Source organism: Ambystoma mexicanum, chromosome 14 (genome assembly GCF_040938575.1).
Source record: "Ambystoma mexicanum isolate Mex_15411 chromosome 14, UKY_AmexF1_1, whole genome shotgun sequence".
Classification (NCBI taxonomy): Eukaryota; Metazoa; Chordata; class Amphibia; order Caudata; family Ambystomatidae; genus Ambystoma; species Ambystoma mexicanum.
In genome coordinates this window covers 606,897,002-606,923,482 of record NC_090940.1, presented here as the reverse complement: position 1 = coordinate 606,923,482, position 26,481 = coordinate 606,897,002, and the positions used below count along the sequence as shown (strand labels likewise).

Sequence of the window (26,481 nt, the reverse complement as noted above, 5' to 3'; positions counted from 1 at the left end):
GGTTTACAAAAAAAGTACAAGCGGCTATGCAGAGACTAAGGAGATCTGGGTCTTGGTGTAAAGTACATTTAGCAAATGCAAGAGCTGGTCAAGCAATAGATTGTTCACACAGGTAAGTAACAAAATATTCAATTTAATTAGCAACACGTATGGATAACGCCATATCTAATCAAAGGTAAGTGAAAGAAATATATACAGATGTACAAAATGGGTGGGACTATTCTAAATATGGGAGAGATGTTTAACAAAATAACATAGGCCTTTTTATTCTATAAGGCAAAACTAACACTCCAATACTAAGTTTAAGGAGACCAAACAGTATCCAGCAACAGAAGTGTCCAATGGTCAGGGTAAGCATCCAAGTCTTAAACACTTGGGTGTTAAGTATTCCAAGGTTCTCCCATAATAATCAATGGTGCTCAGACTGGCAACGTACTATAGTCAGTACAATGTATTATAATAAAACAAAGTTAGGTTTACCATGTACGGAGGGGGAGGTTACCCATCCCAGTGTTCTGAGGGAGCCCCAGACTGGGTGCACAGGTTCAACTACCAAATGGTAGGTCCAGGTAGCTGGAGGGTTATGCCCATTGGAAAGAATGGGGAATAGGGGTGCATCATCAAGGTATTCAATCCAGGCACACAAGCCCCTGCTGAAATCAGCGACAATGAGCCAGGTAAGCTAGGGTTGTTGGAGACAACTGTGCCTACCATCAGTTCCATAGTTGGAGGTATAGGGTTGATGGTGCAGAGGTTTCTTTCTGTCACAACATTGAAAGCTGGGCTTCTGGATTCGGCAGTTCCGGTCTCTCCACTTGGCAGGGTAAGTTTAAAGCTGCACAAGGCCTCTATGATAACTCACACAAAGTTGAAGCACCTACAGGACACTGCAGATATAGCGAGCAGTTTGCAACCCAGTTCAAGGTCTGCAGGTAAAAAGACAATGGTCCCCTGGACTCAAGCTCCTCCAGGACTTTTGGCAGAGGTAAGCAGCAGGAGAGGAGAGAAGATCCAGGCCCACACAAGGATGCACTGGACAATTTACAGCACCACACTGCATGTGATCACAACAACAGTAGAAGCCTCCACTTCAGTTGCTGTGTTCCAGATACAGAAACACTATGCCTCAGAGTTCTAGGAGGATATCAGCGAGGTAGGGTTCGTAACTGGTTAGGCCCAGCATTTCAAGGGAGGGAAGCACTGTAAAATGTCTTCCCTGTCGAGTGAAGAGAGAGCTTCACTTTGCAGTCAATGGCTTGTCTAATGTTGGTCCCAGCAACAGCTGCCTGGTGTTTTTCTGTGTTTGGATGCAGGGGTCGACTGAAGAATGGTTCCATATATTTAAAATCCTGGGTTGGGTGACCCCAGGCTGCCAACAGAAGAACCTGCTACATTCAAACTCTGGGTGATTGTCTAACAACGGACAGTCAGGTCAGGTATAGCCTTGTGTCACTTAAGGTTTGGAATGTGTATTTTGGCCCCAACAGACCCTCGCACAGTCCAATCCAAAGAAGCTTCATTGTAGGCTCCGACCAGAGCCTGAAAAGACGATGATCTTATATGGCAACATCGCACCACTGTCCAGGAGGGAGACTGTCAAATTGACATTGGAGCAGAAAACCAGGGCTTCAAACATTATCGTCAGCCATTTTAAGCACTCAAGTGCACAATATACTGTAATGCAATATAACAAGAGAAAGGTGCACACGACTGCACCCAAAAAGGCAAAAAACCCCAAAGAAAACACTTCCACCAACCTGTCCAGACTTGTCTAGGTGTAGAAAAATTTGAAAAGTGTAAAAAGAATGAGGAAAAGGTTCCCCTGCACTCCCATCCTTACGGAATCAAAACGTAACATAGCACAGACATAAATAAGGGAATGAGCCCCCCCCAACCCGCACCGGTAGAGTTAAGCTCTGATAAGTGGCCCCAAACAAACGAGTTAAGCCAGGGAGTGAGGATGAAAAATAGCCACTCACTTCAGTATGGAGAACACAAACCATTTGCCACTATGCTGGGGGTCCTATTGAAAGAGACTGGACCGCCACAAAAAGAAAAGATTTTCCGGACAAGAGGTCAGAAGCTCAACGCAGTGCTGTATAAGTTATTTTTGTTATTCCACATATCCGTGAATTCCTCTTCTTCATTCAACCGTATGCTGCCTCTGCTTGCCGTGTTTAAAAAAAATGACTGTACTGTACAAATTGAGCAACGGCTCAGTGAGCTAGTCGATGCTCTAGACAGAGAAACCTTTCATAGTATAGAGATTATGCTCTCCAACCTTGACTCCAACACCCCGTGCGTCCTCATCTTGCTTGATCTCTCTTCTGCCTTTGACACTGTCAACCATGCCACCCTGCTCAACCGTCTCCGTGATTACCTGCGTATCACTGGTCAGGCTCTGGCGTGGCTGACTTCTTTCCTCTCCGACCGACCCTCCCAGGTCCAACTTGGGTCCTTCCTCTCTGATATCTTTTTCTCTACCTGTGGTGTCCCCCTGGGATCCAACCTCTCTCCCTGGCTTTTCAACCAGTACCTGGCACTCCTTGCCCGCCGCATCGCCGCTCTCTGCCCCAACTTTCAGTGCTATGCGGATGATACCCAGCTCATTTTCAGGCTACCCTCGGCCTCCTCCTGTCCTTCCGTCATCTCTGACTGTCTGCTATCCAGGAGTGGTGTGCCGCCAATGACCTCTACCTTAATGCCAGAAAGACTGAGATTATACTCATTGGCACACCCACTCCCTCCTTCCCTACAACTCTCTGGCCAGCCTCTCTTGGCCCTCTTCCTGCTCCCACCTGCAAGGTTAAAAATCTCGGGGTCATCTTTGACTCTACACTCTCCTTCTCACCTCACATCTCTGACGTCTCTAAGAAGTCACACTACCAGCTGCACCTCCTCAGAGGCATTCTTCCTTTCCTCTCCCTCCCCCAGAAGCTCACCGACTCCAGAGCCCTGGTTCTCTCTAGGCTGGACTATTGTAACAGCCACTATCTAAATCTGCCTGGCTCTACTCTGTGCCCTCTGCAACTTATCCAGAACAGGACTGCAAGACTTGTCCTTGGCCTCAAGCCCAGGGATCGTATCTCTCCAGGACTGAAACCTCTGCACTGGCTCCCAGTGACTGCGGGGATTAAGTTCAAAACCCTCTGCATTGTCCACAAGGCCTTCTGGGGTGTGGGGCCGAAATACCTTCAACTCTCTCTTCCCAAATATCTTCCTTCTCGAGCTCTTCGCTCATCCGCATCCAACTCCCTCGGGGTCAGTCGCTTTTCTAAGCAACGAGTTGGTGGTAGATCTCTCTCTTCAGCAGGGGTGTTAAGGTGTGTGTCCCGAGATCGGGCAGCACCTGTGGAGGCAGGATTCCTGGAAGGCGTCCGAACTGGGGAGGCCAGGCTGGTGGAAGTGTCGCTGGCTCAAGGTATACCATAGTAGCAACTCCAATCCTCCTCGGTAGGACAAAGAATTGGATACACCTCCAGAGGAACAAATACTTCCCCTGTGGGTCTGATGCAGTTACTGCGCTGTGAGAGATGGTGATGCTACTGACAAAGGAGTGAGGAATGCACAGGAAGTACTTGCAGAGTCTGGACACCACAGCGAGATGGGCGAAGAGAGAACCATAAGCGGGGTGATCTGGAGTCTGGAGATAGGGAGGAGCAGGCAACTTGAGAGACCAAGGGGAACCGGAGAGGGAAGCCAAAAGGCGAGGCAAAAGGTCAGAGACCAACCAAGGTGGCTTACGGCTGGCTGATTCCAGATCAGATAGCACGGGGAGGGACCCCACAAGGGATCCAAGGAAGAGTAGAGCCAGAGATCCGGCTAGAGAAGACTGGAACCAGGCAAGGCAGGCAGGGTAGGAACCAGAGAACCAGGGAATCCGGCAGGGAAGGGCAGAAGCAGGTGAGGAAGGCGAGCTGAAGGCAGGCGCTGCTACGGCTGGTCAGGAATGAACCGCGTTAAGACGCGATTCGCTCTCTGACTCAGCCGCTATTTACGGCCCTCGGCATGAAGCCGAGGCCTGAAGCGCAGGCTGGACAGCGCATGCGCAGCCGCCCTGGCAGGAGCGGCAACGAGGCTTGGAACGCAAGCCGCCGGCCTCTGCGTATCACGGCGCATGCGCACGCCGAAAACAATCCGAGGTTTCGGACGTCGGGAGGTTCCTCTCCCTACGAGCCGAAACCTCGGATAGACCCGCCAAGACCGGCAGCGTCTCGCCGCCCCCCAGGTAAGTGGCCTAACACCATGACCCCCCGCAGAAAGACCCAGGGCACCAGGCTTCCAGGGATGAGCGAGATAGAACTCCTGAACCAGACGAGGTGCATGAACATTGACAATCGGTTCCCAGGTGCGATCACAGGGGGGGGTAGCCCTTCCAGTCCACTAAATATTGTCATTTTCCCCTATAAAAACGTGAATCACAAATCTCCTGGACCTCAAATTCTGGTGTACCCTGAACATCAATGGCTGCAGGTCGGGGATGGGAACGACCATAGGAATCGGGACGACAGGGTTTCAGCAGGGAAACATGAAAGACTGGGTGAACACGCTATGAGGTAGGTAAAGCCAGTCTAAAGGCTCCGGGAGACACCTGCTTAATTATACGGAAAGGACCATGGAATCTAGGGGCCAATTTCAGTGGAAGATTTCGGGCAGGAAGAGTTCTGAAAGATAACCACACCAGGTCTCCTACTTGAAAACCCGGACCAAGACTCCGACGCTTGTCAGCAGCCTTTCTCATACTAGCCTGCGCCATAGTCAAGGAACTTGTTGCCTGGCGATGACAACCTTGTACATTGGCTATCAACCGATGAGCCGAAGGAACTGAACTGGGTTGTACGGGAGGGAGAGGTAGTAACTTGGGGTGCAGGCCAGAGGAACAGTAGAAGGGACTAAACCCGGTAGCCGAGTGCACAGAGTTGTTGTAAGCTACTTCAGCCAGGGCTAGATGAGACATCCAATTGGACTGCGAAGCATTAGTGAAACAGCGTAAATACTGCTCCAAGGTCTGATTGGTCCTCTCCGTCTGCCCGTTAGTCTATGGATGATGACCAGAGCTAAGGGCTCTATGTATACTCAAATGTCGGCAGAGTTGACCCCAAAAGGCAGAAACGAATTGAGAGCCCCTATCCGATATTATCTTCTCTGGCAAGCCGTGTAGATGGTAAATGTTCTGTAAAAAGGACTGGGCCATCTGAGCAGCTGTGGGTATCTTCGAAAAGGATTGAAGTGGGCCACCTTAGTAAAGCAGTCTACTACTACCATGATGCAGGTCTGGCCCTCAGAACATGGAAGATCCACTATAAAGTCAGTGGCTAGTGTGTGCCAAGGATAAGGTGGAATTTCAATAGGATGCAATAGGCCTGCAGGTCTCTGTCTCGGAGTCTTAGCCTGGGCACAAATCGGACAGGACTCCACATATTGTTTGACTTGGGTAGCCCAGCCAGGCCACCAAAATTGGCGGGCAATCACCTCTTGTGTAGCTCGAATCCCACGATGTCCTCCTACTTTGGAATCATGTAGTCCCTGCAATACGGCTCTACAGAGATCTTCAGTTGGTAAGTACAATCTTTTCCGAAAGAGCAGGAGGCCATTTCTTTCGCTTATTTGAGGAATCTTCAATAAGGTAGTAAGTTTTGGGTCCACTGCCGTCTCCTGAGCTACTCTCTGTAAGTAGGGTACTAGGGCTAGGAGAAAATGTTTCGGGGCAAGCACACGTTCTCCCTTGTTTTCCTGCGCAATATCGGCTTCCAGAGAGCGAGATAAAGCATCGGATTTGACATTCTTATTGTTGGATATGTAAGTGATATGGAAATCGAAATGTGAAAAGAAGAAGGCACACCGAGCCTGGTTGATGTTCTACATTGTAAGGAACAGAGAAACTGTATGTTTCGGTGGTCCGTGCGCACTTCCACTGGGAAACTCCCTCCTAATAGATGGTGGCGCCATTCTTCGAAAGCAGTCTTAATGGCTAGGAGCTCCTTCTCGATGATAAGATAGTTCCGTTCACTGGCGGTGAGTTTTCGGGAATAGTATGCTAGAGGAAATTCAGTCTCCAAATCTGGATCAAGTTGTAACAATACAATTGTAACAATAATAGTCCGATGCATCCGCTTGCACAATAAAGGGTCTGTCCTCCCGTGGGTGTTGAAGAATGGGAGAGGTGCTGAAGGCTTCTTTTAACCGCAAAAAGGAAGCAGCGGCCTCCGGTCCCCACACAAAGGTCCTCTTAACACTGGTCAGGTTAGAAAGAGGAGCTGCCCATTTGGAAAATGATGGTATGAATCGATGATAAAAATTTACGAATCCAAGGAAGCGCTGAAGGGATCGCCGATCTCTGGGAGGCTTCCACTCTAGAATAGCACAGACTTTAGCAGGATCCATATGTATACCCGTAGCACTGATGACATATCCCAGGAACTCCACTTGATCTTGATGGAAATGGCACTTTTCTGGCTTGACGTATAAGTGAATCTGCTGTAACCTCTTTAGAACCTCTTTAACTTGAACTATGTGTTCCTTGCGGTCCTTGGAATACACAAGGATATCATCCAAGTAAACCCAAACTGATACTCCGATTAAATCAGCAAATATGTGATCCATAAGACGTTGGAAAACTGAGGGAGCGTTGCACAAGCCAAAGGGCATCACGCGGTACTCGTAATGCCCCATTGGAGTCTTAAATGCGGTCTTCCACTCATCACCAGATCTTATGCGCACTAGGTGATAAGCTCCTCGGAGGTCTAGCTTGGTGAACACCCGGGCTTCATGTAGTGACTCCATTATAGTTCGTATCAAGGGGAGTGGATACCGGTCTTTCTTCGTGATATCATTTAATTGACGATTATCGATGCATGGCCGAAGGGTGCCCTCCTTCTTCTTAACAAAGAATAAAGGAAATCCCGCAGGAGAGGTGGAGGGTACGATGTATCCCTTTTGTAAGCAATCCAGTAGATATTCCTGTAGTATTTCCTTTTCTTGTGCTGTTAGGGAGTAGACCTTGCCATGTGGTATAGTAGTGTCTGGAAGAAGATCAATAGAACAATCAAAGCTTCTGTGCGGAGGCAACGGGATATCCTTTGGATCAGAGAAAGCCTCCTGGAATTCAATGTATTCTGACGGTATAGTAGAGACCGAGTAAAGGCTTGTTCTACTACATACATCGGTCTGGGTTGAGGTCGTGGTCTTCATTGCCGGATGGTAGGTGCCTAAGCATTCTTGCTTGCAATGAGCTGAACAAAACTCTAGAGTCCTGGTCTCCCAGTTGATGTTAGGATTGTGATGCAACAACCAAGGTAAGCCCAGGATGATTGGGTATGAAGGTGTCTTGATGACATCAAAAGAGATCAGTTCCTGATGCTCCTCTATTTGTAGTTGTAATGTTCCTGTATGTTGATGAACCGGTCCAGAAGACAGAGGAGTACCATCAATAACTTCTACCATGGAAGCACATCTCTTCTGTAGCAAAGTGATCCCATTCTTGGCTACAAAGTCAGCATCAATATAGTTACTGGAAGTTCCACAATCCAACAGGCCAAGAACCTCTACTGGTTCGTTTCTTGCCCACGTCACCTTGATTCTCAAGGCCAAGAGTACCACTGGCTGCATTGGCTGTTTCTCCCGGTGGTCATCTGGAAGGACTGAAATTAAGGAAGAAGGGCCTGTTGTTGCCTTCCCTACATACGACAGGCCGTTTAATTTTCCGACTTACGGAGAGGGCGTTGAGGGCATCTAGAGAGGTAATGCTCGGAGGCCCCACAGTACAGGCACAACCTGAGATCTCTCCTTCTTTTCCTTTCGGCGTCTGACAGAGGACCTCTTAGGGCTCCCAATTGCATGGGTTCAGATGCTGATTCCTGTGAGCTTGAGACTTTAGGAATTTCTGGCAGGACTCTCGATAGCGGCTTTTCAGATCTACGCCTCTCGTTCCGTCTCTCAGTCAATCGATGGTCGATACGTAGGACTTGTTCTTGAAGAGCCTGCAAGGTCTCTGGTTCTGGTATATGTAACAACTCGTCCTTGTATTCCTCCCTTAGTCCCCTACGAAAGAGCGTCTTCTGGGTAACTTCCGGCCATTGGGAATCCGTGGCCAACTGGCGAAAACGGCTGATATAAGCTTAGTCCCCTACGAAAGAGCGTCTTCTGGGTAACTTCCGGCCATTGGGAATCCGTGGCCAACTGGCGAAAACGGCTGATGTAAGCAATAATGTCACTGGAGCCTTGTTTTAAGTCCATTAGTTGGTTCTGAGCTGTAGCTGCTAGGTTTGGTGACTGGAAAACCTCCAGAAAGGCCTTTTCAAAGGCTACAAAATCCTCCAATATTGGGCTCTTGGCTTCCACAAGGGGCGTAGCCCAGGCCAACGCATTGCCAACCAAATTGCCCAAAATATATCCAATCTGGGCCTTATCCTGATTGAAATGGGTTGGACGACACAAGAAATGGATTCGACAATGATTGCAAAATTCAGCCACTCGTCTGGGATCTCCGTCGAATTTCACTGGACAGGTCTGTGCCATCACTGTCTCAGGCGAAATATTAGCACTGGTCCCTTGAGCCACCATCTGTCTTAATGCCAAATTCTCCTGATGAAGTGCCGACATCTCGGCACGTAAAGCTCTGATCTCACTCCTTAAATCTGCCATGTCATCCATCCCTGGATCAGTACAGATAGGTAAGCGTCTTAATCTGTTAAGGTGTGTGTCCCGGGATCGGGCAGCACCTGTGAAGGCAGGATTCCTGGAAGGCGTCCGAACTGGGGAGGCCAGGCTGGTGGAAGTGTCGCTGGCTGAATGTATACTATAGTAGCAACTCCAATCCTCCTCAGTAGAACAAAGAATTGGATACACCTCCAGAGGTACAAATACTTCCCCTGTGGGTCTGATGCAGTTACTGCGCCGTGAGAGATGGTGATGCTACTGACAAAGGAGTGAGGAATGCACAGGAGGTACTTGCAGAGTCTGGACACCACAGCGAGATGGGCACAGAGAGAACCATAAGCGTGGTGATCTGGAGTCTGGAGATAGGGAGGAGCAGGCAACTTGAGAGACCAAGGGGAACCGGAGAGGGAAGCCAAAAGGCGAGGCAAAAGGTCAGAGACCAAACAAGGTGGCTTAAGGCTGGCTGATTCCAGATCAGATAGCAGGGGGAGGGACCCCACAAGGGATCCAAGGAAGAGTTGAGCCAGAGATCCGGCTAGAGAAGACTGGAACCAGGCAAGGCAGGCAGGGTAGGAACCAGAGAACCAGGGAATCCGGCAGGGAAGGGCAGAAGCAGGTGAGGAAGGCGAGCTGAAGGCAGGCGCTGCTACGGCTGGTCAGGAAAGAACCGCGTTAAGACGCGATTCGCTCTCTGACTCAGCCGCTATTTACGGCCCTCGGCATGAAGCCGAGGCCTGAAGCGCAGGCTGGACTGCGCATGCGCAGCCGCCCTGGCAGGAGCGGCAACGAGGCTTGGAACGCAAGCCGCCGGCCTCCGCGTATCACAGCGCATGCGCGCGCCGAAAACAATCCGAGGTTTCGGACGTCGGGAGGTTCCTCTCCCTACGAGCTGAAACCTCGGATAGACCCGCCAAGACCGGCAGCGTCTCGCCGCCCCCCAGGTAAGTGGCCTAACAAGGGGCCTCTCTCTTGAACAGCCTTCCTGCCTCCCTGAAACTTGAGGAGAACCACCTCTGGTTCCGGAAGCACCTCCAAACCTTCCTCTTTGCTTCTGCTTTCTCTCCCTCTATCCCCTGCTGAATTCCTGGCTGAAACTGCACTGGTTACCTTTCTGATCTCGGGCCCAGGCCCCGCCAGTTGCCCACCTGCACTGCCTCCCTGCCACCCCCTGTACCTGGGGACTGTTTTCTGTCTCTCTACAGTCCCCCTATCAGCACTTATGTCTGCACTTACCTTGCACTTATCACCATCTAGCCGGTTTTATTTAACTTATTATTCAAATATCCCATTCACTGCACTTTCCCATCTCCCTTCCCCCCCTCGCACTTTTCCCTTTCCCCCTTCCCCTGCACTTGCGTGATCTGAATGGCATCTGGCCTAGTAAGATCATTGTCTGTCGTCCCTTTTTGTTGCCCCTCCCTTGCCTCGTCGCGCCTTGAAACACTTGTGTATAGGCGCGTTATAAATGCCATATCATAAATGACCATTATAGGAAAGGGCCTGCTATTAATCATGGATGTCTGAGGAACCTCAGACAGTTTCCTATGCCCAGCTTTCAGCATTTCAGTGGCAAATGTAAGGGAAAAGGTAGCTACTAGGGAGGGTTTTTTCACCCTTTGGAACTGAATGGTGCCATGGGGGAACTTGAAACAGGTACGCTAAGCAGCCCTTCGAACACCAATCAGGACGGAAAATAACCGTAGGTCAAACTGGGTGTTAAGACAGTTTTTCTGAAGTCCAACTAAGGGCTTAGTAAAACTATACAACTGAGACCGTACAAAACTCCACTCTTAGTATAAGGCTGTACTACCTGAGTATATGGTACCGTAGACAGAGCAGCCAGGCTTATATTCGGAGGGAGAGAGGGTTGTAGGAAGGTACAAAGATCTTGTAGTATACCAAGGGTTCAACAGAAACATGCACAACCAGAAGTATTATTTAAAAAAATAAAGGTTTATTATGAATACAAAGTTAAAAAGGAGTGTGCGAGCCCCTCTACTGAGAACTAACATCGGTCAAATACCCTGTTCTGTGGAAGTTCTTCCACTCTGGAGGGTCTACATCCATGTTTTAGCTCATTGCACCATTCACAGAGGAGAAATATCCATTTGCATATCAGTCTTTGTCCCAACCACAAGGGCAGTCCAGCACCGAAATGCTAGGCAAATTTCCTCTGAACAAGAGTTCCAACAGCAACCCAAAACACATGTTCCGGCCTAGTCAGACCCCATCAGTGAGGCAAAGCTGTGCCTCTCTAATCCCAGTGAGCAAGGGGCCCATGTCTGGATTACCCTGGGTAATTTAGGCTGAAACCCCAAGACCCTCAACATATATAGAAAAGGTCTGGGAGCCCATCTACTGAAAACGAACACCGCCAAATGACCTGTTCCAAGGGTAGGTTCCCACTCTGCAGGGTCTGCAACCACGTTTTAGCCTACTGTACCTTTCACAGAGGAGAACTCCATTTGCATATCTGTCTGGTCCACCCTAAGAAGCCCAGGTTAATGTAGATGTGGACCCCTTGTTCACTGTGCTTAGAGAGGCACAGCTTCACCTCGCTAATGAGGCTCGACTAGGCTGAAACACGTGTATGGGATTGCTGTTGGTACTCTTGTTCAGAAGGGAATTGCCATAGCATTTCGGTGCTGGACTGCCCGAGTGGGTGGGACCAGACTAATATGCAAATGGTTATTTCTCCTCTGTGAAAACTACAGTGGGCTAAAATGTGGTTGCAGATCCTCCCAAGTGGGTACCTACCCAGAGAACAGGTTGTTTGGCCGCGTTCGTTCTCTGTAGAAGGGCTCCCAGACCTTTTGCATATTTATAATACATACAGTTAGGCCAAGTTAAGTCTTGGGGTAAGTACTTTGTCATAGAGTCATAAACACATTATAAAAACACAACACAATGCTTTTAACTGCACAGAACAAAGCATAGACCCCGTTCAGAAAAGTAACAGTATTTCTAGGGAAGTTAGACCTTATCAAACACATTTAGTATAGGACAAACCTATTCATGGGGAGTAAAACCATCATCTACTTGTAGATTACCTTACAGTAAGTCAAGGGTAGTAGAACCTGTCAGTCATGCAGTGACACTCGGTTAAGGAATCACTTAGTAAACCAACCCTGTTACCAGGATACTTTTCCGAATAGTGGAACACAGATTCAAGGAAAAGTATAAAATGATAACTACATTCAGGATAACACACAGATATACCACGTGAGTATGACTGTAGGGTGTAATATACAATTACAGTTACTTTTCAGATCAGTGGAACAGTGACTAAGGTAAGCAATAACTATCTAACTTATTTTAGGAGGGCACAAAGCAGAACAAGGTTAGTAAAACCCACAACACGCTTATTAAGTATTGTGCACAGCTATTCAAGGTAAGTAAAAACCTGGGCAGACTTATTCTAGACAGGCTAACAGCAAGTCAGGGGAAGCAAGACCCAGTTAGTGAACACATACAATTATATCCTAACAGGAAGAGTAAAGTGAAGCCAACAGCATTACTTTTGGGAAGAGGTACTACCAATTCATAGGTGAGTAAAATAACCTTATATATACTTTTCAGAATGGCAAAACACATTCAAGATAAGTAAGAACGTTTGTAACTGTTCACTCTCAGAATGACAGTTTTCAACCAACTCTTTCACAAGTAAGTACTTTTAAACACTTGTCATATTTTCTAGACAGAATCATTTTCTTATCCAGTCCTTCCCTAGTCTATTGCATGAGTTCACTCAAAGGCAAAAGAGGGACCTAGTGGTCTAGGTGCCAGCTGTAGGCAGGGTGAGATAGGAATCAGCTGTGGGCAAAGTCAGAGTTCCTGAGGAAGTCTCTTTAAACAAGTAAGTAGTTCACTTTAGAGTTAGTTAGGGTCCAGGGATTTCAGAGAAGACACCCTAGGAGGATTTCAGCAGTGGGCCTGGGTGAACTGGACGAGAGGACTCTCAATCAGAGAAAACACCCCAAAAGTTATACAGAAATCACACAGGATTATGGTAAGTAAATACCCCAGCCAACACAGTACCTCAGCAGAGAGGAAGTATTTGCAGCAGGAACACTTCAGGATCTGCAGCCAAAAACCAGGTTGATTAATTTCTTGTCATGCAGACTTAACACATGACACTGGAAGGGATTTTGCATTAGGGATCAACAGAGAAGGCTCCATGCAAGAATTTCTTCACGGCTGGATGCGGCTCTGTAGTTTTGACAACTTTTTCAGGAGCCAGGTGAAGACTGAATATCGCTGGTCAGATTCTAGTCACTTGCAAGGTCCAGCACTCTGTTGAGGGGACTTTCTGGACTCGATTAATGTCTCTGGGGGTCCTGCAGGATTCCACCACAGTTTCAGCTTGATTCAGAATTCAGAAGACTGTGCACTGCACAATGACTCGAGGTCCCAGCGGATTGCAGCCAAGCAATGTTACAGCATGTCGTGGGATGGCTCTAAATGCAGGTCTTCTTGGGACTAGTGGATCTCACCAGCCTCTGGGTAAGAGTCGTTGTGTTCGGGACTCCCAGATCGATTGGAAGGAAGGGTTACAGCAGTCTCATGTTACACAGTAGGCTCTTTGGTCGCTGGAAATCTCTGTTTCTTCATCTTCCTCTTCGGCTCCAGCTCCAATGGTCGACTTGTTAGCAGCTTCCAGGTTCGTAGTATTTAACAGGAACTACCTCACACATTCTGCATTCTCTCCCTGCATTTAACAGCAAGGGGCGGGCTGGCGGTCCAATCAGGACAGCCAGCCTCCCACTGGAGTTTGTTCTTTTCAGGCAAGGTGAAAGACAAAGGGCTGTAGAGTTTTGGACTCCTCCCTTGCTTCCTGCCTTCTCAGACACTCTGGAACCTGGGCGAAGATCCAAAGGATTCCAACCGAAGATAAAGCAGCCACTGAGGTCGTTCCCACCTAGAATGGCAGGGCAAGACCTCAGAAACAGCAAGCACACAAGAAATGGCGAGAAACGAAGGGGCACACCATTTTAGGAAAATGGTGGTCCTTCTGTGCATTACCGAGGCTGAATTAACAGCCTGCGAGTAATGAAGACTAAAAGTCATAAAGGTAAAACCACTGTCACCAGCCATTCACGTAAACTAGCAATTGTAACACAATGTTAGCAGGTAAGTAAGAAAGGGGATACATTGTATCCCCCCAGCACTCCCCATAAGGTGGGGTGTGCTGGCTCACTTATATAAAATGTAAAGGGGATGAAAATCCCTCTTTACTACTTGGGAACTGTAGTTCACCAAAGTATACGAAAGAGAAATTAACAGGGGAGCCCAAAGGGGCAACCCAGCCTAAGCCCAAAAGTTATAGGAAACTATAACTCCAACCATACTCTATGCAGAGACATAAAAAGGTAACCCATAAAAAGAGTAAAAGACTAGGTGAGAGGGGAAAAAGATTCCCACTCACCTAGGAACAATGTAAATTAATAACCAAGTCCCAGGAAAAAGTTCTGGGTTTGACGCACGTCAGGAAGATTGATCATAAATATGAAAATCTTACCCAACACCGGGCTGTCGGGGACACTGCACTCAATTTTAATTGCAGTATAGGGAGACCACAGATCGCTGGTGCAGAGGTGACTTTGTCTGATAACTTTGAAAGCGGGGTTCAAAGGTTAGGTGGCTCTAATCTCCATCAGCAACCTTAATGCTCCAAAGACCACCAGGCTCAACTTGGGCTGAGTATGCTTCTGCTTCGGATCTTATGATGGAGGACTGCCAGGATGGCACGCTCTGGAGGGACAAACATTGTCACCCAACAAAGGGTCTGCAGACAATAACCAAAGAATCTAGCACTTCTTTTCGACAGAGAAGAACAGCAGAAGCAGAACTACATGATCCTGAACCCATGACAAGGGTAGCCTGCAAGATTACCCGCCCATGCTGTGCGAGATCCAGGCACAGCGGGATTCTCCTAGCCAGATGACGTGAGCCAGATACAAGCTCAAATTCTTCTGAGCTCTAGGTGGATCATGGTCACAGCAATGCCAGACTCATATGTTAGGCCCACCAGTTAAAGGGTGGGAGGCACTGTGGAAGGTCTCGACTGCTGAACAAAGAGCTAAGATTTTCCTTTCAGTAGTTCACTTAAACAATGGTTGTCCATTCAGCAGCATCTGTGATCCGTCTGCAGCCTCCCATGCTTCAGAGTTTTGGCTGCAGTTGTCAAGTAAACAAATGTCTCCATGGGCCAAGGGGGGGGGACTTCGGGCCACCCATCAGGGGACCAGCAACATTCAAACTCTGGGTGTCTGCATAATAATGGATAGCTACCTAGGGTACATTCATCGCTCAGGTTTGGGATTTGAATTGGGGTGGACTGTAGCCCCTTACCCAAGCCAAACCTTGCACACCGACAGACACAGGTTATGTTCCAGGATCTGGCCAGATCCCACAAAATGAGTGAACATATGCTGCCATTTCGTACTCCTACCCAGTAGGTACGCAGTCAACAAAGCCAGTGAGTCAAAAATGCATGGCTTGAAGAACAAAGTTAGCCATATTCACCACTGTAGTGGTAGAAAGACTACCTCACATTAAAATGAAGCGGTGCGCAGGGGGAAACTCAAAAGTGTAAGGAAAGTTTAGCAGTGCCGCTAGTCAGTCTGGAATACTCAAAGATGTGAAAAAGAATAAAGGAGCATCAAGTTTCCCCTGCATTTCTGTCCAGAAGGGAGGTAGAAGTGCTCCACAATAATAACAGATTTAAATATGTTCAGGTTACCCCCACATCCGTATCCTTATCGACTGATCAGTGCTTCCAGAAGAAAATTAGTTGAGCAACTGAGTGAGGGCAAAAAGACTCAGACCAGGATCACACAAACAGGATAGACAGGAACACACAAACAGGATAGACAGGAACACACAAACAGGATAGATTCTTGGGGTTCCATGGAAAGAGGTGGAGGAGCTGAAAAAAGGAAAACCTTTCCTAATAATGGTCAACGCAAACAGCACATCCTTCATATGTCCAAAAGAGAGAAATGACGACCAACCACTGCCTTCCATCTTTGAAAACACTATACTGCAAGTATAAACTGGTAGGCTTTCAACATTCACAAGACAAGCAGTGATCAAGGGAGATTCAGCCTTTCATCTCTCATGTAGACCTATTATCAAGGCCCCCTTTGTTATATTTCCAATGGTGATAAAACAAAGGTCAGTCATCATATCGCCTTTTAAATGGGAATAAAAATGTAATGTCAGCTGCCACCCTTAACATTCCTATGGTGAAAACATCCTTTAATATTAACAGGCAGCCCTTCCATTCAAAGGTAAGGGTAATAACAGGCAACATATTGCTTTTATTTTTAGAATAGGACAAGGCATCTAAACTGCTCCATGGTCCTGTCATGGTGCTCTGGGAGAGTTTGGGCAGTGTGGAGATCGGAGAGTGTCCAAGAGAAAATGTACATCAAGATTCTGCTTGGAAAAACAGGGGTCAGATATACAAAGTGACTGCAAATTCACAATATGGTGCAAGGCCGCCATTGAACCCTGAGACAAGGTCAATACCATGACCTTGTCAAGAGGGTACGGGAACCTCTCTCAGCCTGAGGCCTACCAGGGAGAAATCCAGAGCCAGTCAGTCCTACCCCAGAGGAGGACGGTGGCAGTTAGCAGGGATACGATTCTTGCCCTCCCACCCCCACTGGAGGCGATTACTGGAGGTGATGAGGTATCAGTGAGTGCCAGTGGTACTGCATTTTGACAGTGTGCAATAACAAGTGTGGCTAGGGGAGATTGGTGGGAGTTTTTGTGAAGTGCTGGCGTGATGAAAGGAGGGTGATTGAGTTGAAAGGTGAGTGGGTGTAGTAGTTTTAGTGCGGAGGAGGGTGTTGTAGTACAGAGGAGGGAATAGGACTACCAGGATGGAAGCAGTAACAAAGAGTGGAGTCAGGGCTTAGAAAGAGTGAGAGGCATCTGGGGATAGATGAGGAAGACCCAGGGAGTAGGAGGAGAGTGGGAGGAGGATAGTACTGAGAGAACAACAGAAAGTGAGAGGGAAAGGAGTACAGGAGCATGATGGAAAGAGACAAACAGGCTGCAAGGCACAATCTAAATCCCCTGTTAGAACACTAACCTCTGGACAGAGTAGGGAGAGTTATGAAGTCTATTCATCCTTCAGATTCTCATTCGAAGTAGTAGGGTGAAATCTGCAGTGTATACTAATATGGGGAGTAGGGACACCTGTGTTTTGGATGCTTTTGAGAAGAGGAAGTGGGGGAGAAGAGAGAGAGATGGAGAGAGAGAAAGGGAGAGCAGAGGGAGAGAGCCATTTCAGAGTGTTGGTATATTCTGTGTGCCATCTGTGACAGTCTATTTAAGCATAAGTACACTTGACAACCCATTTTGATATTTGTGATCCAAGAATATATCAAACATTTATCAGTTAGAAGTCATTTTACATTCACAAAATATCACATTTGAAATTCTACTGAATGCAAATTTCTATATGAAAAAAAAAACAAGTGATTACTTACTGTCAGATAAGGACTGGAAGCTGCCAGACTTGTTTCTTCCTGGAAAAAAGAAAAGATGAATTTATTCACTAAAATATTTCCTACTTCTGTTCCTCAATGTCTACAAACAAAATCCCTCACAATCAGGTTCAACTCTTTAACTACGCAAACTCAGACATTTGCCTGTGGCAGCAAAGCTAAGGGAAGTCATAACTATAAAACCAAATAAACAAATGAAAGCAGCGAAGGGAGATTTTTCTTAAATCCTTTTCATAGGGCCAAGAAATGTCAGCCTACTGAGTGTTTTCCTCTAATTTATCCTGACTCTCCAGGTGGTAGTATGGTCGGAGCAGTAAAGGCAACTCGTCAGAAGGTGTGAGATTGTTTAAAGGTACAGGAAACCCGTTTTGATACAAACTCAATAAGAGCACGGCCACACAATGTATCTGTAAAAATATATTCTTTATAGTAGCGTTGGGGATAGGGTCTAAACGCTAAATATTCATAGTTAAGTAAACCACATTAACTTTTCAGAAAATGTCAAATCACAGAGTAGTGATCTTACATGATCATGAAATGTAATGGTGCCCACAAAGTAGAATTAATTTTTATTAAGGCTCACAGGCCTTAGAAAGCAAATATACCCCATAAACACATGGTTATCCTTTGGACAGCAATGCAAGACAATGGTCAAATGTTAGTCAACTCAACAGAGGTTAGTAGAAGGTCACCACATGAGGACCCAAAAAAAGACCACCAAAGAGACAAAAGGGATTAAGTCCAGCTAGAGCGTTTCATTAACCTCTCTCCAGTATGGGAGACTTCTGATGTATGAAAGAACATCACCAGCCGGGATAGCTGCCCTGAGTTCCCCCAAGCCCAGGATTTTATATATCGGGAGGCATTCTCAAGCCCACTACTGGAAATAAAGATTGAAATCATAGGAGTCTGCACAGTGATGCGGGAGGACTGCTGTGTTAGGTAAGATTTTCATATTCATGATAAATCTTCCTGACCTGTGTCAACCCCAGATCTTTTTTGCTTGGGCTTTGTAACTATTTTACATTGTCCCTAGGTGAGTGGAACTATTTTCCCCCCTCTCACTTAATCTTTTACTCTTTTTATGGGTAACCTTTTCATGTTTCTCCACAGTGTATGGTTGGAGTTATAGTTTCCTATAACATTTGGGCTTAGGTTGGGTTGCCCCTTTGGGCTCCACTGTTCATTTCTCTTTCATATACTTGGGTGGACTCCTGTTCCCAAGTAGTACAGAGGGATTTTCATCCCCTTTACATTTTGTGTAAGGAAGCCAGCACCCAGCACCTTATGTGGAGTGCTGGGGGATACAATGTATGCCCTTTCTTACTTACCTGGTAACATTTTACAAATGTGAGTTTTACATGAATGGCTCGTGGCAGTGGTTTTACCTTTATACCTTCTAGTCTTTATTACCACCAGGCTGTTAATTCAGCCTCAGTAATGCACAGAAGGGCCACCATTTTGCTAAAATGGTGGACTCCTTTTTTCGCCATTTCTTGTGTGCTTGCTGTTTCTGAGGTCTTCTCCTGCCATTCTAGGCGGGAACGACCTCAGTGGATGTTTTGCCTTCGGCGGGAATCCTTTGGATTCCACACCCAGGATCCAGAGAGTCTGAGAAGGCAGGAATCGAGGGAGGAGTCCAAAACTCTGCAGCCCTTTGTCTTCCACCTTGCCTGAAAGGAATCAACTCCCAGTGGGGGGCTGGCTGTCCTGATTGGACAGCCAGACCGCTCCTTTCTGCAAAATGCAGGGAGAGAATGCAGAAGTTGTGCTGTAGTTCCCGCTAAAAACTCTGAACCTGGAAGCTGCTGACAAGTCGACCACTGGAGCTGAAGCCGAAGTGGAATAAAAAAAGACGGCTGTGGCGATTTCCAGCGACCGGACAGCCTGCTGTATAACAGGAGCCTGCGGTTACCCTTCCTTCCAAGCAACCTGGGAATCCCAAAAAGGACAACCGACCAGAGCATGGTGAGACCACTAGACTCAAAAAGACCTGCATTTTGAGCCATCCCTTGGCATGCTTTGACCTTGCCAGGCTGCAATACCCCAATACAATTTCTGAATTTTGCTGACGTTTTGGGGGGATCCTGCTGGACCTCCAGAGACTTGATTTGAGTTATTGATGTCCCCTCTTCCTTTTTCTCTTGTGATCTTTCCATGTCTCCTCCTCGCCTCTATCTCATATACGCTCTCCCTCTTTATGTTTACCTAACTTTCATGTTTCAGGATTAAAGCATGGGTATCCTATAGCACAGCAGCACCCAACCAAGTAAGCACCAGGCCACACCTCCCTAAGAAACAAATGTCATGCTTCAGGGATATTTTATCACATGTAATTTGGTCTCCACTGAAGGAGTCAACAACAGTATGATTAGAGAAAAGAAGGCCAGAAGGAAAGAGTTGAAGGCTGAGTAAACACCCAAACAGTGAAATGCTTATTAAGCTGTAATAACACAGAGAGAGAGAATGTTTCACTGTGAGGCCATTAACTGTAACTGGTGTAAAATACAATTCATGACGGGCTAGCTGAATCAGAGGTGATATTCCACTAAAGACAAGCATCTAGCTGTGCAAAACATCTTTATAGTTAGCAGAGAGCTTTGTCAAGTGGTACATGAAGTAGAAACCCAAGTATGGCTTTCACTGCAGAGGGATATTCTACAGAGCAAATGCTAGTATTTATTGTGCACCCATCTTCAGAAGTAAAATAGCTGCAGAATTAACTAGTCAGCTTTGATTTAGTGGGATAGTTAAAAATATCCTTGATTATATCACACAGAGGAACATAAGTGTGTCCAAAGCTAGTTACGGGGGCAATTTAATGATCCTGCGCAAAACTACAAAGTAGTAATTCTTACAGTGCCAAAATATAAAGTATGCCATATTGGCACGCCTACGCCACACATTACAAGGGTAATACATTGGGTACATAATGGCAGCTATTACACATACACATGTTTCTATAGTTTTCACAAGATGCAGACTTGCCATGGATCTATAAAAGGTTATGCAATGTAAAAGAAATACCAATGGGCATGACATAAACCAAAGAGATGATGGCATAACATTACATTGAGCTTTAAAACCTAGTAAGTAATTGGGTAAATATATGGTTCCCCACTGAAGAATAATTGGCACTAAAGAGTACAAAGCTGTGCAATAGGGACTATAATAAGACCATATGAGATGGTGCATTTAAGAACATATGTAAATAAAGCGATAACCCCATAACTTTATGCCAGTCTGCCCCAACGTGAAGATGTGATCTGGCTTTCTGGTCAGAGAAGAGATCAGACCTTCATTCTGTGTATAGAGGACTATAGACAGTGTCTGCCTCTTCTCATAGGCAATGACATCACCATTCTCCACTCCGCTCTTCTGGTTCCATCAACCTCATTCACTTCCATCAATCAGCGGAGGGTGGGCCGCAGACCCCTCCCCCCTCTAACCCACTTAACCAGCAGCATGGCCATATATGACCACCAAGGCCAGTCTCTAAATACTGGCCCCATTATACCAATAACATGTGCGATACAGGCCCATCCTCCATCCCAGATGGTCCTATATGTGGGCTCAGCATTGAAAACCAATCCAGCATTACCAGGCAGGGATAAAGTCTTTAGATAGGTAAGAACATATGCGCACAAATTGCCTGTGCAGGCCTCATAAGGACCCAAACTAGTTACACTTTCAAAGAGATACTGGGACACCACAATTATGTTAAGTTATGAGGTAGAGGTGAGCCGGTCCCCTGTGCAATATCAGGATAAGAGAATAAATTGAAGTTGTTATGACAGTGGAGGCTGCAAATCCAACAAACCAGGGAGCAGAGGTTAAAGGTGTTTAGGGCAGGAAGTCCATCAACAGATATATTTGGGGCCAGCCTCAAGAGGGGGTGTCACGTATTTTAGTTGGTTGAGAATCCAAAGTGTCCTCGGCACCAGGGCCTGGGGAAGAGGTAGTTAAGGTGAAAGGAACACACTACGGGGAGGAGTAGCTTAAGATACAAGGAATGAAAGGAAGATGTGATCCTATGAAGCGTGAGAACAGGAAGACCAAGGGCACCCTCAAATAAAAGGAATGAAAGGAAGTACCAATCATATGAAGTGTGAAAATAGGCTAGACCATGGGCACCCTCAAAGCAAAGGAATGGAAGGAAGTACCCATTGTATGAAGCGTGAAAACTGGCAAGAGCATAGGCACCCTAAAAAAAAAAAGAATGAAGGAATAATGATTCTATAAGTTGTGAAAACAGGCAAGACAATGCATGCCCTCAAAGAAAAGAAACAGAAGTACTGATCCTATGAAGTGTGAAAACAGGCAAGAAAATTGGAACCCTCAAAGAAAAGGAATGAAAGGAAGTACCAATCGTATGAGGCATAAAAACGGGTAAGACCATGGGCAAACACAAAGACTCAGAACCGGTGTGAGGTAAAGGACATTTATTCTAAATGAAAGAGGCCTGTTCTTCAATGAATTGGTGAGAGTGCAAGCCATAAGAGCCCTCATGTTAGGCCAATGTAGTGTCGCGGGCCACAGGAAGAGGATGAGAGGAAATAAGATGGTGTCCTGTAGATACAAGGGGAGATGGGTGAGGAAGAGGCACAGAACAAACGTGTGGGTTTTGTAAATTAAGCAACAGTCAAAGATTGAGAAATAGAACGATAGACGTGTCAAAATCAATAAAAGCTATCAAACCAAAAGATTCAGGGGGAAGCAGGTGAGTTGCAGAGTACATGAATATCACATAGATTTGTAACATAAGAGACAACCAAAAAACGAGAAATACAAAGTCAAACAACAAACATTAAAACATGAGATACCACTCTTGCTTTCTTACCTTGTATGCTTGGAGCATGGAGGGACCATTTCTCATTTTAATTCCCCTGCCTGTCAGATGCAGTATATAGTCGTTGGCTGCCCGGTTGAATGGTAAATGGCATGATGGAGCAAGGAAACCGTGCTAAATCGTGGCTGCCGATGTGGCGTTCAGGAAAACGGAGAGCCGAGGAAACGGCCACTTAAATATGTCCTATCCCTGCTCTCCTACCCACTACATTACAATGGCGTAAGTCATGTTTCCCTTAGAGATCTAGCTGTGCACCTTATGTATCTGGTAAATGCAACATTTTCAACTATTTCTTTAAAATATTTTCATAATATGAAAAGTGGGCAGGCAAGGAAACCCCCAAAACGTGGATTCAAATCAATTGTTCTCTATAATTCTAAAAGCCTATTTAACTGGCCGCTACTGAAGACAACCTGCCTGATACAATGATGAGCTTGCTAATAGGCCAAGTCTATCCCTTAGCAAACTGAGGGACCCAGCAGGTTGCAGCTAGGCCTTAACTGTATGTGGTTAATCTACATAGCCATTTCCCTTGCTCATGGAACCATGAGTAAGCTGATAAATCAATGGAACCGGAGATAAAGCCGTGAGCCGGATGATAATACCAGAAGCCTGTTAATACATTTTCATGCATAGATGAAATTGCTTCAGATGGAAGGTGTGCTCCAGCAGCAGTAAGCTTATAGCATTCAAGCTCCGGAATTAAAGAAACATATATACACCTCCCTCTGACAAAAGGGTGCACAGTTTTTCCTACATAAAATCCTTTTGCAGCTTGAAGACAGACACGTGCCACTGAAATGGTTAAGTCTCCAATGAAAGGCCTGGACTGCTGTCTGTCAGCCTTGGGACTGTGAGCATGGGCAGTTGCAGTAGGGTTTGAGAAACCAAAGGGTTTCTCACCCACTAGTCCCCAGGGATCTCTCGCTCAGGTTGCCAGACCACGGCCATCGCCTTTGGATCCAGACCCTGGGGGTTGACCAGTGCAAGAGGATCACCTGGGTGAGGGGTCTTCGGGGAGTGGGCGTGAGGCAGCCGATGGTGAGACGTGGTATTCCCTCCTTTTTTGTTAATTTAACCCAACCTTTTTTTAGGATTCTCTGAGATCCCAACTCTCCCAGCGTCCCTTTTTACACAAACACTGGGCAGAGGAAGAGGGTGACTGAACATAACAAGACTAACTCTTATACATTGTCCTGGGCATGTCCTGCTAATCGGTTCAGGCAAAGTACATACACCTGATATCAATTAGCTCGTCTCACACGGATAAAAGGCAGAACCTATAGACGCTCTGAGCAAGGTGCAACACAAGTACGAGCAGAACTCCCGGTACGAAGGCAAACCTACTGGAGCAGAGCGACGGACCAATGGACGAGAGCAGCGTGTCGAAAATCCCAGGAGTTGTCTACAGGAGGTTGTTGCCTTCAACAGGCCATGTCAGACACGTGGAGAAGGCCAGATCCCAAATAGGAAGGCTGCATTGTGTTTCAAGGATGCCAACAAACCTCCCAGGTGAGCGGCAGAGGTGGGGAGGCGAGGCCAAGCCTGTGGTACTAACCTTGACTCATGAATTAAAAATCATAAAACCAAGAAAGAAACGCACAGAGCCAGGGAGTTGGCAAGCGACCTGAGAGACCACTATGTGTTAAAGATTGAAGCACAAAATTATACCGCAAGTGAAGGCTGCATGCGTGTGGATGAGGCATGAAGAAAGGCAGACCTGTGAATGAACTTTGAAGTAAGGACAGCTGTGAAATTAGCGATACTGAGTGACGGAGTGGTCCGGCAAAAGGCAGTAGCCCACTCGAAGGTCTCCATGAAAGGTGCATTGTTTGTAGCGATAAAAGTGAATGAACTGCAAAAGCGAAGTAAGCCAAAATTAACCCTGAGAGAAGGAGAGAGAAAAAAGCTGAATATTAAACTTTGAGTCAAAGTGGTCCTGCGGAGGTCTGTAAAGAAAGCGATGCACATTCGAAAGAATTTGAAAACGGTCTGAGCCCGATTGAGGGAGACCCGAAGTCTAATGAGTTTGAGGAAGGGAGCCCACTGCGAGTATTGTTGAAATTTGTTGTGCAAAATCTGGGCTCGACAGAGGGGGACCCACGTGAACTTTGCTGTGAAAGGTCTGAGCCGGACAGGACCGGCGTGACATTTTTTGTTGAACATTGAATGAAAGGCTGGAAAGAGACTTTAACGTGGAAGGCCAGGCGGGCCTCAAACCACGTTTTTAACTGTTTTTGTGTTAGAAACACGAGCCAGAGTGTGTCATCCTGCCTACGGGGACCACCTTACTCTGTGTGGTTTAACATGGGGAGGAGAGCTGATTCAGCCACATTTATTCCTTTGAACACTGATTTTTCCTTTACATACATATCTCCTTTATGCACTTTTTGTACAAGAGATGGGGCAGGCATTAGGTTTTATTAGCATAGGCCATTTTGATTTGACAGACTTCACTAGTACTGTTTATTTATCATTTGATGGTCGAGACTACTCCCATCTTAGTTTTAGGACAGAATAGGAGTTTTTCCAAACCCAGAAACTTTAATAAAGGTTTTACACATTGTACCGTTTGTGTCAGTGTCATACTTGTTATACCATGCCTGCCCTACAAGGGGCACTTGTGCCAGAAATGGCGGCACAGAGTTAATAAACGCCTATTGTAATGCGGATTCAGTCTGAGCCAAAGCTTCAAAATTCTAAAGAAAGCTTTGAAAGAACAATGCATGGTGGCCAACCAAGTCCAAGGATCATTGAGAAACCAAAGTATAATGCATGTTGCAAAACTAAGTCTAAAGCCCACACATCATTACAATAACAAAGCTGAATTCATAGTGTAATACCAAGCCTAGATGAAGTACTGCATATCTTTGAGAGAACCCTAAAAATAAGTAAAGTCAGTGTGAGAAGGAAGACAAAGGAAAATATTACCAATCACTGTAAAAAGTAAGTATCCCTATTTTGTCCAGGTCATACGTTTGCAGAGTGATTAACAAATCAAAGAAACTTATAGCTAGAAGGACACAGGACTGGAATGGAATGATAGTGGGGGCAGGTTTGTCGTTGTGACGCCTTGAACATGGATTGGACTGTGATTCTAAAATCCTCGGATGGACAGAAGGGTTTCATCTTCTAGAGGAGGGTTAGGCAGTTTGGAGTTTTTTATTGTTATGTTGTCGGAAGGCGAATGGGCTGTCTATAGTGATCCCAAGTGACTGGGCAGTCTGGGTTAATTGCTGTGTGAAGCCATCAGCATTCATATAATTTAGCCACCCTAGGATTGTCTCCGGTTTAGACAGGTGGTCTATTAGGATGAATTCCGTCTTTGTGGGATTGAGCTTCACATGTTTTCTTGTCAAACAAGCTTGGGTGGAGACGAGGATGTTCTGGAGGCATGAGACGTCCTGTGTACCACTGACTTTTAGGTTTAATTGGGCTATCGTCTACATATTGGTGGAGTAAAATGTCGGACCATGGAGAAGGGATCTTAATGGCTCCATATAAAGATTAAAGATCATCAAGGGGAGCACTGAGCTGAGTAAGACTCTGAGGGACCAGACATGGTTTGATCTCCAGTTGCCCATGTGGACGGCTTGTTGACTGTTCAAGAGTACTCTATCAAAGTCGAGTATATTGTTCCTTCCCCAGATGGAATAGGCCCCACATTAAGAACATTTCAAAACTGTTCAAGAGGAGTAAAAAAAAAAAGTAGACATTCTCACTCTGAATCAAGACAGGTTATAATTACCTACCAAAGAGAATTCAACACAGATTTACCTTAGTGCTATGACAATGGGTGGTTTTGTACGATCAGACCGAAAAAAAGGTCAGACTGTACAAAACGACCGAAAAATGGTACCACCAAAGCTTCGAACACCAAAAGTTTGAACCTTTAGTGGTAGAATTGCAGGTAAGTAAAACATTTTTTAAAAAGACTGCGGGGGCAGCAGGGGTGTCCCCCGCAACACCCCGCTCACTATACTGTGTAGCATAGTGAGCGGGGGGTTGCGGGGACACCCCAGCAAAAAAAAAAAACGAGGCTGCAGGGGTGTCCCCTGCAACACCACGCTCACTATACTTTACAGTATGTATTGTATGCTAGGAGCATGGAGGGACTGGAGGGACCATTTCTCATTTTAATGCACCTGCCTGTCAGAAGCAGTATATAGGCGTTGGCTGCATGGTTGAATGGTAAATGGCATGATGGAGCAAGGAAACCGTGCTAAATAGTGGCTGCCGATGTGGCATTCAGGAAAACGGAGAGCCGAGAAAACGGCCACTTAAATACGTCCTATACTTTACAGTATAGTGAGCAGGGGTTGCGGGGAGCACCCCTGCAGCCCCCGTAGTATGTAAGTGTGTTCGCATTAGAAAGGTGCAAACTTTTAGTAGTTCGCACCTTTCTCATGCGAACATTCCGGCCGTGGCAAAATCAGCCGCGGTCGGATCACTTAG

At 46.4% G+C, this 26,481-nt stretch overlaps 1 protein-coding gene across 1 annotated transcript in view; it reads right to left on the bottom strand.

Annotated features, from left to right (window-relative positions):
• The window catches only part of VIPAS39 (VPS33B interacting protein, apical-basolateral polarity regulator, spe-39 homolog), a 375,619-nt gene that overhangs the window by 257,602 nt on the left and 91,536 nt on the right, over positions 1-26,481 (bottom strand). Inside the window, exon 5 of the mRNA XM_069637994.1 lies at positions 17,160-17,198. Coding sequence (XP_069494095.1) covers positions 17,160-17,198 — 39 coding nt within the window. The remainder of the gene's footprint in view (positions 1-17,159; positions 17,199-26,481) is intronic.